Genomic DNA, 14,966 nt, shown 5'->3' with positions numbered 1-14,966 from the left:
CTTTAACACGACTCTTAAAAAGTCTCGGATCTCCGACGTGACCGTCCCGACGTGAATAAGAAATGAGGTTTTCTTATCCGCTTACGGTTGTTTATAAAACGGAAAAAAAACATTGCAATCCAATTTATTTGAAGATCCGGAGGCTTATAATAAAATTTTTTAGCAACTCTCTTTCTCTCTTTAAGAAATAACACAGGATTGACATACCGCAATCGTTAAATCGTTATAGAATCTTCCCGACAATCCAGATAAGTTCGTTAAGAACGCAGAGGCAGATAATAAAATAGGTTTCGCGATAATTATCCCCAATAGCGAGCGTTCGTTAGCCAACTATAGCAATTAATACGCCTCACATGCATATTCATCGTTCAATCTATTCTGAAAGATTTTCACATCTTCGATAATTCACAATTAAGCATTAATCTCAAAATGATCCGAAGACAGAGAATTATTCTTTTCAACAGACACTGCGATTTCTCTGCAAAAACGATGACAGTGATGACGGCGACCAAGCTATTAATTTTTCTTTCAGAATTTACTTCGCTTCGAGCAATGATTATCTCGCATAATCTTTGACGGCAGTCAACGAATCGAATCGATTTCCGGTTGAATGATAGGCGAGGCCCTCGTTCAAGTAGGCTAATTGCGACTAGTCGCGCGTAAGATGTTGCCATTGAATTTAACATCGTCTTTACAGACACTTTTATGCCTCGCGCGCGCACAACTTTTATTGCGTCTTTTACCAGCATCTGCAAATCATTATAAGTGCACGCTATAGACTAGAATAATTTCTGCGTCATATACCGAAGATCGACGATGAGGCGAATACTGAAGTTAAACTAAAGAGCCATCATTTACTTCGGAGAACATAGTCGAGCGTACATTAGTGGTTTCCAACGATGTACACTCTATAAGCTTAATAGCGATGTTAAGTGATTTATTGTCAATTGTCCAAGCTTCTTGTTATCCTGTTCACGAGTTCTCGCACGGCAACGCTAGCCGCAAACGATATTAGTGTTTACATTAAGGTGTAAAAACGTGTAAGAACAATGGAATTTTAATTATATCGAGATATTTAAAATATCGACCAGTTCCAATAAAAATAAATTCTCGCCAAGAAACAAATTTGACTTTAAATGTAATATTGAATTCAAAAATTCAGTCATTATAATCGAGAAGTGTAAGGTTTGAAAATAAAATTTCTACATGAATTCTGCATAAAATATTTGAAAAAAAATCAAGGTCGGCTTTGAGAAAAATCCGCTATAAAGCACGCGCCGCTCGCTGCATATCGAATGGGATCGGCACGCGTGGACGTCTTTCCATAAAAGTGCCGAAGATCATCTCTAAAAATATAATGACTGACGCCTTTTAAGCGCGAGTCGGACGCGCTTCAATCTGGATCGCGCGACTTCACGCTCGAGCGATATACACGCAACAGGTTACGCTATATGGATAACGCTATGTGTGTGTGTGTATGTGTGTGTGTGTGTGTATGTGTATATCGTTGCGCGAGACGACGACCTAATCTCGATGCGAACCGACGTTCTGCGATCCTGATCTGGCAGCTGCTGCAGCGCGAAAGAATTGCCACGAGCTTTGTTCTCCCGCGGGAACAGTGCGCCTTTTGTCGTGCCTCAATACTCCCCCGTCTGTATATAGTGCGTGCTCCTCTTTCTCACTTTTGTGCACGCTACCTGTGTAAAATACGCACCGATAGAAAAAATCTGCCGACTACCTAAAAAATAAAATATTTCGACGGTGTACACTTTAATATATAACAACTAACTTATCATGTATGTTATACACATTGATGATTTTTTTTGCGTTAATAGAAATAAAATACCTTTCCGCTGGCCACTGTAAATTAACAAGCATTCACAGTGACGTGACATAACACGTAAGAACGTTTCATTAAATAAGTCGTGTTACAATTAGGCGTCAGGTCATTTGGAAAGAGGTAGCGAGTAGTCTCGCCCTTCTGAAGCGTGAAATATTGCTGTCAGAGTGCAACAATCTTCGGGGCCGAGCGCGCCGCGCCGTCAGCAATTAACCGGTAATCTGATATCGATACCAGTATACTCGCACGTCGAGCCGAGCCGGGACGAGTTGCGATGCACCGGAGGATATGCTGGCCGTATCGTTACTTAAAAGCGCAGCGTGATGTGCACCCCCGATGCGCTTAATCATGGACCTTTTTTCGATCCTCGCTGAAATACAGATCTGTTTTTTTCAATTGCACTTTTTATTACATTTTTCCCATTTTAAATAAAATCGATGTTTTAAAAGAGAGAAAGATAGAAAAAACGGAGAAATTAATTAAGAAATTAATTGTAAAAAATATAAAAGAGAGAGAGAGAGGAAAAAAAAACAAATTTGGGTCTCTCTCTGCCTTTCAATCTTTCTCTCTCTCTCTCCCTTCTTCTTGAAAATGAGAGCAATCATGTATGTTTTGTTGGAGGTGATTTTTTATCTTGTGACACTCTTTTCATCTCTTTTATTTCGCGCATATCTTATTCAGAATCAATTTGCTCGCTTATTATTATTATTATTATATATCGTGACCCTAATTCTTATATTAAAGTATTATATTTATTATCTGTTATATCGACGCTATAAAATATTAAAATCTTAATAAATGTAAGCTTTGTAGCGCGAATTCGGTCCGCGCGTTGATGCATCCAATTGAATTGGCTATGGGAGACCCACCGGAGAATAATGCAAATACCGCTAAGCCTGAAAGAAAGAGAGAGAAATCTCGCTCGTGTATCCCGCGGATCGGAGAAAGATTCCAGATTCTAGCCGGGTTCTAGATTCCGCGGTGACGCGCCGCGCATAGACATTCGCGCCTTTCCAAGGAGTCGAGTGCCGCTCCAAGTCGACCCTCCCCGTCTCGCTCGTTCCGGAGAATATCACGATCCCCGTACGTGGGTGAGAGAGAGAAAGGAAGAGAGAGAGTGAGTGAGAGATCTCCGGATCTCCGCGGCACGGTGGCGCCCGTAGGGCGCCGTCGCGCGCTTGCCCGCTAACAGAACGACGCCAGGTCCGTATACTCGACGGGCTGCATACACATAAACTCCCTAAACAATAACAGAGATTTACATGGAAATCACGTTTTAAAGCCAGACCCCGATCTCTTAGAAAGATAAGCTTTTAGACAAATGACCTTCAGACTTTTTGGAAAAATGATAGTTTCAAACGTGATAGTGTACTACGACTTTCGGAGATATGAGCAAAAATGTCCCAAACAGCACATGTCCCTAAAAGATGACTAATAAAAGACAACTTAAAGACATTTTATTGTTTTTTAGACATCTTTAAGACGTCTTTTGGCTTTTCTGTGTGTCGTTTCACCTTGTTATATTGTATTATTTATATTTGTTAATATAAAATATGTGACTTGATAGAAAAATAATTTATATAAAAGCGATTCCTAATTATATTTTTTTATTTCTTTTTAATTTTATTCACTATGTTATGAAATTTCGCTCCCTTATAATGCTAGATCTTATCTTGGGATAATTACAGAACGCTATTGCCCGAAGATAACTCCATTCAATGATGGAAGAAAATGTGCGCGCGCTGCCATTCATTAACATCATTCATTATGATAAAGTCCAAAGATTCATTAACTTTATATATTATTAAAGAAAATTGATTCGCATCAACGATCACGGATCATTTGACAATTAGATTTTATCGTAATAAACATATTATCCGTCATTATACCTCTCAATTTTCCTTATCATATTGTCATGAGATCTCTCAGATAAAAACTCAATTTTTCCCTCGTTTCTTAGTACAGACCTGGGAGTCCTCGTCTCACAGAATCGTCGCCACCTCGCTCACTCCACGTAGCTGGATCGACTCTCCTCTTCGCCGAGCCGAAGATGCACGAGACCACGTCCCACCGTCGCAACAATCCGTCCCCACCAACCGATTGAGGACGGAGATGGCCGAGGCCGGGGTAGCCTGCGCCTTGCGACTCGACGCGGAACGCTTTACGTCACAGTGAAGTATGTGCTCCCGAGTGTAGAAAATGGCTGGGCACTCCGCTTCCAGGGATCGGCACGGATGTAAATATGGCTTATGGCTCGGCTTGGGAGTGTTCGCCGCGAGATGCCTCAGCGGTGAGTACAGCCGTCTGTGCGTGATGTTATCGCGATGTAACACGTACGCAACGTACGTACACACTATTTTGTGTGCGTCGAGTGCGCGCTTATGTGTGTATGATACTCCCGACGGCAAGATGCGGGGAACGCGTCCCGTCGCTGCCGGGCCGTCGGCATCGATCGGATGCGGACTACTTGCGAGAAACGCGATCATGCCGCGGTCGTTTGCCTTCTGCTTCGCAGATGTGTGAACCCGACGTCTGTGATCTCCTCCGTCTCGTTTCCATCCCTCGTCGAAAGACGAGCGTTCGTTTCTCTTTCTGTTTTGCCCGAACGGTCGACAAGCACGATGTGCTCGAGCGATCGACGCGCGGATGTGAAAGATCATTATTACTCGGCGCGCCTCTCTCGATCTTATCCCGCTTTTCGCTTACGATTTTCGAGGAAGCGCTCTTGTTCGAGGAGCGTCGTCAGCTCGACGGCAACGAACGACGATTCCTCCGGGTAAGATGACTTTTGTCGCTCTCAGTCCGATGTCTTGTTTTTCTCGATTTCATTTCACAGAGAGATGCTTCCTCTCTTCCGAGTTTTTCCTTCCGCAGCAGAGACGTTCCCTCGCAATCGATAAGTTTTCACCAAAGGAATTCCTGAGATGGCATGCGGTCGTTTTTTTTTTACGCCTGTGTAGGGACGAGAACGCGGGAGAGACGAAGAGAAACAGAGAGACAGACAGAGATGAAATTAACTGCTCCGGAGTTAGACTGAAATACCAGCAGTGCCGAGAATCGATGCCATTCTCGCGCCACCGCCACGACCTTTTTCCATTTTTCTCTTCTTTTCTTTCCCTTTTCTTTACAAATGAGATTTCTCTCTCTCTCTCTCTCGCATCCTTCGGTCATGCTTCAACCTCGAGCGTTTACACAAGATACTGGACCAGCCGATCGCTGTGCGCGATCGATTTGATATCAGCCAAGTGACACCAGACTTTAACCCTTTGAAATTGCAGTAATTACGATGTATAATCGTCGTATTTTTAATATCTTCTTTTTTTCAATCCGCACAGTCCGATTGCACTCGACCAACGTTTGCTAAAACTGAATAATGACAATGATAAGAAAGTTGAATCATTCACTTTAGTGATGATTTTAAAATAATATATATATATATATATGATGATAAAAAATTTATATAAATTTATATGAAAACTATTGCATACTTTTTATTGAATAATTTTTGTAAGAGATAATGATTCCGAAAATGTGTAATGTGTCCTTTCTAAAGTAATTGATTCGCTAATAGTGCGCCTGTTCGATTCGTATGTCACATTGACGTCAAACCATATCTTCATATTCAGTAATCGAAACTTGCGATTAAACTATCGCTTTTATACGCTAAATATGTGCGAAACGAAATACAGGAATCTGTCTGTCCGTAGGAAATAGAGATTGTTTACCTTGCTCCGGCAGGGCGCATAAGACTCGAAATACATCAAAGAGTTATAAACGTCGACGTCGTTTTAGCGTGTCTCCCTCTCGCCGAATACACGCCGAACGTAATTTCGTACTCCCGTTGAAAACGTGGAGAGGAACCTGATCCTTTTTCCCCTCATCTCACTTGTGCACTCTCTCTCTCACTCTTCCCTTTTCTTTTCTTCTTTTTTCTTCTTCGTCGCATATGACGTGTGTTTTTTTTCACGAGGCTCGCAAGGACATCGTGCCTATACATTGTTTAAAATGAATAAAATTAATAAAGACGGTCTTTCTTAATGAAATATGTATGTGTTCCGTATCCAGGAACATAAAAATAAGCTATTTTATGGCGTATTTTATGAAAATGCATTAAACTTAATGAATAATGCTGTTTCCGGCACTATTATCGGCTGTTATCGAGACTTAATGTCTCGTGATTTAAGAGGATTCTGTCGAAATAAAAAAAAAATGCACACGCTATCTGAATAACAAAGTAGGTCTCGGTGCAAAGGATGATCGATAATTACGATAAATTAAATCTGAAATGAAAAAAAGATTCGATATGGGTCCAAGTTGTAGACACGCGAAAACGATCGTTATTTTTATCCGTGACAACGAAAAGGCGACAAACTAGCATCTATGTAAGCCCATAAACATTAATTAAAACTAACTGAGATTTAATGGATTCCCCCTAGTTCCTTCTTAGAAAGAAGCAAGTGATCGTTCAAACTTGAATCTACTTTAATTGGTAATTTAATGTAGGAGAAGAATCGTTGTGTATGATGCTGAAAATTGTGCTTAAAATTATAACCCGCTTCAGTTTTTCATTCAATTTCGTCGCGTCGCGAACGTTGGACATTGGAATTCGCGCTATTTCCTCTCGATCGGCGGGGGATTCCCCGCTCGAAATCACGGCGAGTGATTACGGAATATAGGATTACGCACGCGGCCGATTGTTCTTCCGCGAAAATGACGATCCCGTATCACGGTTACGCGAGTCCATTTGTGCCAGTTTGCGCCGCCTTTCCCGACAATATTATTTGCAGCCCGCGGGTATTAAGTTTCCTATGCACATTCGCGTGCAGCGCGACTGCCATTCTAGCGCGATAGCGTCTGGCCTCCGAAACGTTGCTTCTCAGCATCGATTAAAAGTCGATGACATTATTCGATTCAGCGATCCTGAAATAAGAATTAGGTCGCGATAAAGTATGCAAAAATAAGTATGATAAAATTTCTAAAACTATGTATGACAAAAAAATCTTTTCTTCAACTACTTTTATAACGACACAAATTATTTTATCGATGAGAATTTAACAGTTATTGTTTAACACAAACGAAAATGTATGATCCCTAAAATCACGCATCTTCTATTGACTGGTAAATATTAGTAATACGATAAAGCGAGAGAAAAAGATAATAGAGAGCGATAGTTTTCACACCCGACTCGCGTATCAACATCCTGTTGTACAAATCGAAATTAACTTTAAATTTTAAATATTTACACAAGTGTATTTTTCTATTAATTTGAACGACGCGTTTTACCAAGGCAATCTTATGAATTATCTTATCGATAAATTACTTTATAATGCGCCTATCTTTACCAACATTCTGTTATAATTTTGTTTCATTCAAGATATAACGCATTATATCCATCGTTGCCCATCACTTTTGATATCGTATCATAGATTAGCGGCTTCGAGATCGCGATATTGTTGATTAAAAAAAAAAAAAAAGAATCAGGATCTTGAAATAGCTGTACGTTGCATTTGTAGAATGAAATCGCCGGCGAACTTTGGGATTCGGCGACTAATAGACGTACGGAATGGGCTATCGCTGATACTGCTCTTTGCCACGCTGATAAGGTCCGCGACTAGCTGGCACGTTGCCTCGCGCGATTCATTGAAACCTTCGTGCGATTACAGGCACCGATTGCGTCGCGAAAGCCGCACGAAAGCAGATATGCGCGTTACGCCTCCCGTCCGACCCGCGCGTTCGTATATACGCACATTCTCGCGTGTTCGTGACAGTTTTCTAAACAGTTCATTACGGCTTTCCTCGCCAGTGACGGACGTACTGATAAGCGGACTCTAAGCGCTCGTTCGGAGATCCTACTGTTGAAGAGCTTCTCTCTCCTCATGGTCCGGAGAAATTTTATAAAAACATATAAAAGAGGATATATATATGTTCTTCCGTGGGAGGCGACGACGGTCGTTCGCCTACATGACACATCTCACGACTTGTCAAACAACCTCTCGAATCCGTTCAACTCCGCGCGCCTAGTATATCCCTCTCTAGCCATTCCTCCATCTCATATCAATTATTAAGTTATTTATCGCATCTCACGCAACACGTTGTTTACCTAATTTTCTATGCCGCATCTTCCATACTCTCTTTCTCGTGACTTGCTTCTAAATAAATTTGAATGTCAGAAGAATCACATGCGCGATCCAAAAGTAACATTTAAATGACTAGATGTGATTAATTTTAGAGCGTTGCACATTTCTTGATCTATATATATACTATTTTGATTCATTCGGATCGACAACTAATAATATCACGTTATGTTCTCCTTTTTGCAGTGCTGGGCATTATTTGTTACTGCGATGGACACTGTCCGGACGGCAGGCAAAACGGGACCTGCGAGTTACGAGCCGGAGGGCAATGTTTCAGTGCCGTGGAGGAGGTGTGGGAGTCCGAATTGGGAGAATACGTGCCCGAGTGGTCGTTTGGTTGCTTGCCACCCGCGGAGGGCGGCTTTATGCAATGCAAAGGGAATCAAGTTCCTCACTTACGAGAGAAGAGTATAACGTGCTGTAACAACACGGATCTATGTAACAAGGATCAGTTTCCCGAAATAGCCTACAAGCCGCGTCCTACCGCGGGTACCAATTCGATAGATATTACAACAGGAGCGCCGATTATTATCCTAGCAGTGGTCCTGTCGGCAATGCTGATGATCGCCATAATAGCGATAGGAATCATGTATCACAGATGTTGGAAGAAGGAGTTAGATCCGTGCCTAGTGCCGTCACAAGGAACCCTCAAGGATTTTATAGATCAAAGCAGCGGATCGGGATCGGGATTGCCACTCTTGGTACAACAGACTATCGCGAAACAATTAGCCATGTCGCAGTGCGTGGGAAAAGGTCGTTACGGCGAGGTATGGCTCGCCAGATGGCGAGGCGGCGAAAAAGTAGCGGTGAAGGTTTTCTTCACTTTAGAGGAAGCATCTTGGTTCAGAGAAACGGAAATTTATCAAACCGTGCTGTTGAGACACGATAACATCTTGGGTTTTATCGCCGCCGATATCAAGGGAACTGGCTCTTGGACTCAAATGTTGTTGATTACGGATTATCACGAAAGAGGTTCATTACACGATTACTTACAAGTAACCGTGCTGGATCATCATGCTCTATTAGCGATCTGTTCATCAATCGCCTCTGGTATCGCACACTTGCATACCGAGATCTTCGGTACACAAGGAAAACCCGCGATAGCTCACAGAGATATTAAGAGCAGAAACATTTTAGTTAAAAGGAATGGAGAATGTGCCATAGCTGACTTTGGATTGGCTGTTCGCTACATCAGGTACGCTTTACGCTAAAGCACTCTTTATCTTTAATATGATTTTTAAACGAGACAAATTGCTACAGTGAGATATTTATTTTTGTATAGCGAGAGCGGAGCGATTGACATTGCGCCAAATACTCGAGTGGGTACGCGACGTTACATGGCACCGGAGGTGTTGGACGAAACTCTCAATACATCTTCCTTCGATGCATTCAAAATGGCAGACATGTATTCTGTCGGTCTCGTATTTTGGGAAGCATGCAGAAGGTGTGTCACGGGTGGTAAAAATTCAACCGTCGAGCCTTACGCCTTGCCTTATCACGATGTCGTACCAAGCGATCCAGACTTTGAGGATATGCGCTTGGTAGTCTGCGTGAAACGATTACGTCCAATTATCCCGACAAAATGGGATAACGATCCGGTAAGAGAGAGACACATTTTTCCGTGACTTTTCAATTTAATCCCGTCGATTTTATGAATCGAATAACATTGTTATCTTCTTTACAGATTCTATATGCAATGAGCAAAATAATGTCGGAATGCTGGCACGCGAATCCACCAGTTCGCTTAACTGCTCTTCGCGTTAAAAAGACACTAGTGTCGAAAGTACACCATAATCACACTATCAAATACGTATAGCATTTGACGCGATTACAAAAAACTAACTCGTCTAGTTAAATAACTTTCTACCCCTGTAAATATAATATACCTTGTAATATATCCTTTAGTGTACATAGAACTGTTGATAGACTGCAGCCTTGAGACTGATGATTAAAGTTTATAAATATGCAAAAGAAAGAAAGAGAATATGAATGAATGTGTACATAAAGAAGTGAATGACTAATCGTAAAAAATGAATGATATTATTATGTATATAATTTGTATATAGATATATCCATATAGAGTGTCTGTCTCCAAATCCACGCATTACATTTTATCGGAGAAGAAACATCATCTTTGCTGTGTGAAAATATTTTTAAAGAAATCGAAGATAAAAGTAAATGCGGGGAACTTGGGAGCTCTCTTGTGTATGTATAATTTCCTTTTATATTTATAGAAAACGCGTCATAAAATCGCGAAAGTATGATTTGGACACGCTTTCCCATGTTAAAACTTGTTAAATATGTTATTGATGTACTACTTATTGCCTACTATTTACTAAATAGTATTTAAAATGTGTGTATCTACTATTTATTAAATAGTAATTAGAAAGCATATTGTATAAAAAAGGAATATATTATACTGTTTTTGGGCTGGCAAAGCCACACAAAACGAATTCAGCATGTAAATGTATCAGATACATCTCATATGAAAGATATAAATTCATCTTTATGTAAAATGTTTCATCATTGCATCGAATTATTTTGTTTGGACGTAAGAAATATGTTTAACGTGCCTAAAGGGAACTTTTAAAAGTTTCTACTCCTGCGATCTATATCATATGCTGTTTTCTCTTCTTTTAAGTACCTCACATAGAATATATTTATTATCGAAGATTATCTTTGATGTAAACGCGCACATAATAAATTTGCGTAAAATAAAAAAAAGTTCCCACATTGACGATTGTTAGAGTATCAAATGCGCAAGTTTGTATTATTATCTGTACAATATGTAATTTATATTTCTAACTTGTACACAAAAAAATGGAGAACACACACATATTAATCTATTTTTAAAAACTAACTTTGGTTGATTATCGATTACTCCGAATTTTCGTTATGCTGCCGATGTACTCTTCGAATTTATATGTTTTTGTATAGAGAAAGTAATTGGAGAAAGGGAAATTGTGAAAACAGATAACAATTGTATAGTGCAATAACAATGTATAATGTAGGAAATGTTATTTTAGAAGATGTATTTATTTTTGTGCATATCCCTTTAAATTTATAACACATTTGCGGATGAAAATCGAGAAAACCAAGCAGAATGTTTTCGATCTTAATTTAAAAAATTATTTAAAAAAAAAAATTTTCCTCAAATTTCGTTAAACTCGACATATTTTTTACGACTTCTGCACGTGTAATATGCGATAAATATTAAATGTTTTTCCTTTAGACGTTTTTTTAATTTGTAATTAAAACAAGAAAAAAAAAGATTAGATAGACAATAGTTAGTTGACTGAAAATAATTAAATTTATTTTTTCGGCAAGTATTTAATGGCGTCATCTTTTTCCTGAAGATATCTTTTCTTTATTTGTTGAAAAATCTGTAGCGCTTATATATTTTTCTATTAGATCGAATAATATATAATTCAACTGCCATGTTTAAAATTGAAAGTATAATAATATTTTAGATACGTTATATATATATTTGAGATATAGATAAGGAAGGTTCTTTTATTTCTACTTACTAGTCATTTCTAGTTATGTGTCAAATTCGTGACTTTGATGATAACGAGTTTATTTTACTCGCACTTTTTACAATTAAATTATTTGCTTTCTTCCCAACATTTGAATACACAACAATATGCGTGATGTATAATACATCCATATACTATACTTATACAAGATTCACACTGTATCGAATATTCGAGATCCGATACTCGATATCCAATAGAAGTTTATTTTTTAGGGACATAAATGTCGTCACAATTATGGAGGATTCATAATATAAATCTTCCATTAGGTAATGTTATAATTGTCATACTATCAAAAAGAGAGTTTCTAGAGTTTCACGAATTTCATGTAATAGAAGCCAAGCACACAAAGCTCGTCATACAAATTAAATAGCGTCTTTATTGATCGATTGAGAAGCCTCTTTATTATATCTATCGTCTATGGCCAGCGGTTAGAATTAGGTTGGCAGCAGTAGGTCAGCAGCAGTTCTCACAGGAAACGTCTCGAGTTGACGTGAACGTTTCTTCGCGTCGCTGCACATTTCCGTTTCGCCATCTTTTACCTCGGGAGCGTGTGGATCGCGTCGTATCGCGTGTGTATCGCGCAGTTTTAGCAGTTTTACAGACTACTGACTTGGTGAGTACATCAATCTATCCTCGCGTCGCCGTGCTAATTATTATCGGAAGCTTAATCGCGTCGCGCACAGATAGTCGCGGAAGCACGAACAAATAACTCGCGATACGCTATCTCGAACGAGCATCCCATTCGGTTCTATCCCGGCTGCCGTCTAGCCGGTGCGATCTCGTTCGAGGTATAAAGATCATTTTCGTGACGTCGTCATATAAACTTTCGACGGAATAATACGGGCTCTTCTCTTATTTTCCAAGCGGCTTTGTCGATTAAAAATGCGCGATTACACCAGTGCAATCTCGCCGAGTTTGTTTTTGATGCGGTTTTTTTTTTTTTTTTTCGTTTTCGTTTCTTATAGCAATTGCCGTTGTTGCCGTTTCTCGCGAATATACACGTGGAGATTTTTTTCTCACGATTCTGAATCATCGAAATCTGAACTCGACGAGATTATGCCGGGTGTGCGTTCGTCGTATCGCGCGACGAGATGAAACTTATATCGATGGGCGAAATGACGCTTCTACGAATGCATTCCCCGTCTTCGTCGCACTCGTGCGCAGTTGTACGATCTCCGTGCGGTAATTTTCCACGCTGACTTGTCTCTCTCGCGACTCTACGTATTTGAAACGATCAATGTATTGGACAATCCTTGAATCTCGACGATAATCATATAAAATTTTATTATAGCCACTATTACGTTAATATATATTTTTTTGTCATTCTGACGTCTGTTGTGACAAAGTTAGTAATGCTGCATAATGCATAATGTACTAATCTGGCAAGATTTCAATTATTGTGTATTCTTTTGCGACAAATTCTACGTAGTTTGCGATTTGGACGACTACCAATAACTATTACTCGAAAATATGCATTAGTTTAAATAATAGATTGAATTAAATAAGTTATTAGAAAACCGTCGAGGGTAGTAAATTATTTGTTTTATTTGTTGAAAAGAGATAAGAAAGTAAATAAGTATTGTTTGACATGTTTCTTTATATTGATTATGAAAATTCGGCATAAAAATTCGCGAACAAAGTGCATCGACATACCTCCTGACGTTGTTTCTAAAAATATCATCGAAATACTGTCGCGAATAAATACATTGCATACTCCATATTCACTAAATTGAGTAGATAAGTTTCTATTACTATTGAACTATTGATAACGAGAGATTTATTTCCTTGTATTTATTATATTAAAATAAAATTAGGATAAATGTATCTTTTATTCGTGATAATTTATAAACAAATGTATGCATGATCCATCTTAAAGATACTAAAAGCTCTCTTTGTAAATACTTGAGAGATCAACACTGATATCGGCGCTATATCTACATTTTATCATATACGTGCAACGAAAAAGCGACGCGTAATACCGCAGTATACATATATGCAGACGCTTCTTCCAGTACGTTTAGCGCGCGCACAAGGGAGCGCGATGAATCTCCGATTGAATAATTCGGAAAGATGGTAGTGACAGGGGCGACGCGGCGCGGTAGAATTCTCCCGCGCTCGCTCGTGATTGGTTGCTCCTCGGCGGCGCTGACGTCACCGGGCGAGCGCACGACGCGATGGGTTGAGGAACGCGCGACGCAAGCCGAACGACGCAACGAGCGCCAGACGCCGCCATTACTAGTTTCCGTTTCCTCGCGTGTCTTTCGAGCTCAACCGGCGACACCGGAGTTTCGTTTGTGTTTTCGCGTGAAACGCCGTGGGTGCGATCCGAACTTTCCGTGAATTTCCCGCCGATTCTTTAGTCTAACATCGCTCGTGTACCGATTCAAGGAACATCCGATCGCAGGTATGTACGCGCTTTCGCCGTACCGGGTGCGGTGCGGAAATCTTGCTTCTCACAGCCGTGCATTTACAGCCTTCGCTTCACGAGGGTGGGTATAACGAGCTGATTCGCTATCTCGAGGAATACGCAAATGCGCTTGTATAGGGAACCGTGGAAACGCGTTTCTCTTTTTGTGCGTAAATTGTTTATTCGCTAGCGGATCGCGCGTGCGAGATCTCGGCAAGATGGAGGAAGGAAAGCGTCGGGATCGAAACCGAACGATCGCGTCGCCTCTCCGATTCCCTTCCGATTAGATCTCGAGGGAAGGGACGCCGTCTCGACAGATTGCATCATCGAGCGAGCAACAGAGTATATCGCGCGCGAGAGTTACGTCAGTCGGAATATTTCGAAGAAAAAAAATATTTATTTTTTATAATTTCGGGTAACCTTGACAAGCGGAATACAATGCGACTAAATGGAGTTTGTTATGTAGTTCCGAAATCATGATTGCTATCTCGCTTTAGCGCAACGTTCAAGATGGCGTAATTGGGAGATCAATCTACCTTTAATAAATATATAAATAGGGATCACGCACTTTCGTATGTTTATATATCGAAATTCATATTTGCCGATGTTATACCGGCTTTGATGCTCTGTTCAGACGACGCAACACCATGCGGCGCGAGTAATTCGCCCGCAGAATCCATGGAATAAATATGGTGGGGATGAAATAAGATGGATTGGTATCGCGCGATATATCAGGAGCATATAATTGCGCAAATAAATAATTGAAAAATAACATATAATAGTCATAGGATGTATAGGTGAGCAGAAAAATATCGGATGTGAGACGACAAAATGATTCATTGACAAAGTGACTGTCTAATAAGTGAGAGAATCCTGGTATGGCCATCTGAGGTGCTCCGATATCTTTCCTTGCTCGTATGAAAGATTTTACAAGTTTCTGTAATTTATGATTTCTACATCTATTTGAATTATGGCCTAATTACAGTGGAAGGAGATTATCACTATTAGCTCTCTGGAATTTTAATATAATTTTTTATATCTTTTGTTAT

General features: G+C 40.0%; 2 protein-coding genes and 2 long non-coding RNA genes across 26 annotated transcripts in view; 2 read left to right on the top strand and 2 right to left on the bottom strand.

Annotated features, from left to right (window-relative positions):
- Window positions 1-27: 27 nt before the first annotated feature.
- LOC115239949 lies at window positions 28-3,930 on the bottom strand. The gene is made up of 3 exons (XR_003884706.1): window positions 3,808-3,930; window positions 1,847-2,210; window positions 28-1,738 (listed from the first exon to the last, which is right to left on the bottom strand). It is a non-coding gene; the product is annotated as an uncharacterized LOC115239949 (long non-coding RNA).
- A 67-nt stretch (window positions 3,931-3,997) lies between these two features.
- Window positions 3,998-10,998, top strand: LOC115239944 (bone morphogenetic protein receptor type-1B). Its single transcript, XM_029814820.1, has 4 exons — window positions 3,998-4,130; window positions 8,161-9,169; window positions 9,257-9,572; window positions 9,659-10,998. Exons 1-4 carry the CDS (start codon window positions 4,040-4,042, stop codon window positions 9,788-9,790), a joined length of 1,548 nt encoding a protein of 515 aa, XP_029670680.1. The 5' UTR covers window positions 3,998-4,039; the 3' UTR covers window positions 9,791-10,998.
- LOC115239948 lies at window positions 4,979-7,683 on the bottom strand. Its single transcript, XR_003884705.1, has 2 exons — window positions 5,566-7,683; window positions 4,979-5,206 (listed from the first exon to the last, which is right to left on the bottom strand). It is a non-coding gene; the product is annotated as an uncharacterized LOC115239948 (long non-coding RNA).
- An 893-nt stretch (window positions 10,999-11,891) lies between the features above and the next one.
- LOC115239945 (RNA-binding protein lark) overlaps window positions 11,892-14,966 on the top strand; it is a 36,837-nt gene continuing 33,762 nt past the window's right edge. For 5 of the 23 annotated variants that reach the window (XR_003884697.1, XR_003884696.1, XM_029814829.1 and 2 more), the window contains exon 1: window positions 11,897-12,123. The gene's annotated coding sequence lies outside the window, so the exon portion shown is untranslated. Of the gene's footprint in view, window positions 12,124-14,966 lie in introns of all 23 variants that reach the window. The other 18 variants (XR_003884700.1, XM_029814835.1, XM_029814833.1 and 15 more) reach the window with 11 other exon arrangements.

Source organism: Formica exsecta, unplaced genomic scaffold, assembly GCF_003651465.1.
Source record: "Formica exsecta isolate Colony F162 unplaced genomic scaffold, ASM365146v1 scaffold4, whole genome shotgun sequence".
Classification (NCBI taxonomy): domain Eukaryota; kingdom Metazoa; phylum Arthropoda; class Insecta; order Hymenoptera; family Formicidae; genus Formica; species Formica exsecta.
Note: the sequence above shows the minus strand (reverse complement) of the source record. Positions and strands in the feature narration are given on the sequence as shown.

Bases quoted from the DNA above. Each gene is read 5' to 3' on its own strand.
- LOC115239944 (XM_029814820.1), top strand. From the start codon at position 4,040: ATGGCTGGGCACTCCGCTTCCAGGGATCGGCACGGATGTAAATATGGC. The intron at 9,170-9,256 runs GTACGCTTTACG...ATTTTTGTATAG, and splicing joins TTGGCTGTTCGCTACATCAG to CGAGAGCGGAGCGATTGACA. The intron at 9,573-9,658 runs GTAAGAGAGAGA...TCTTCTTTACAG, and splicing joins CAAAATGGGATAACGATCCG to ATTCTATATGCAATGAGCAA.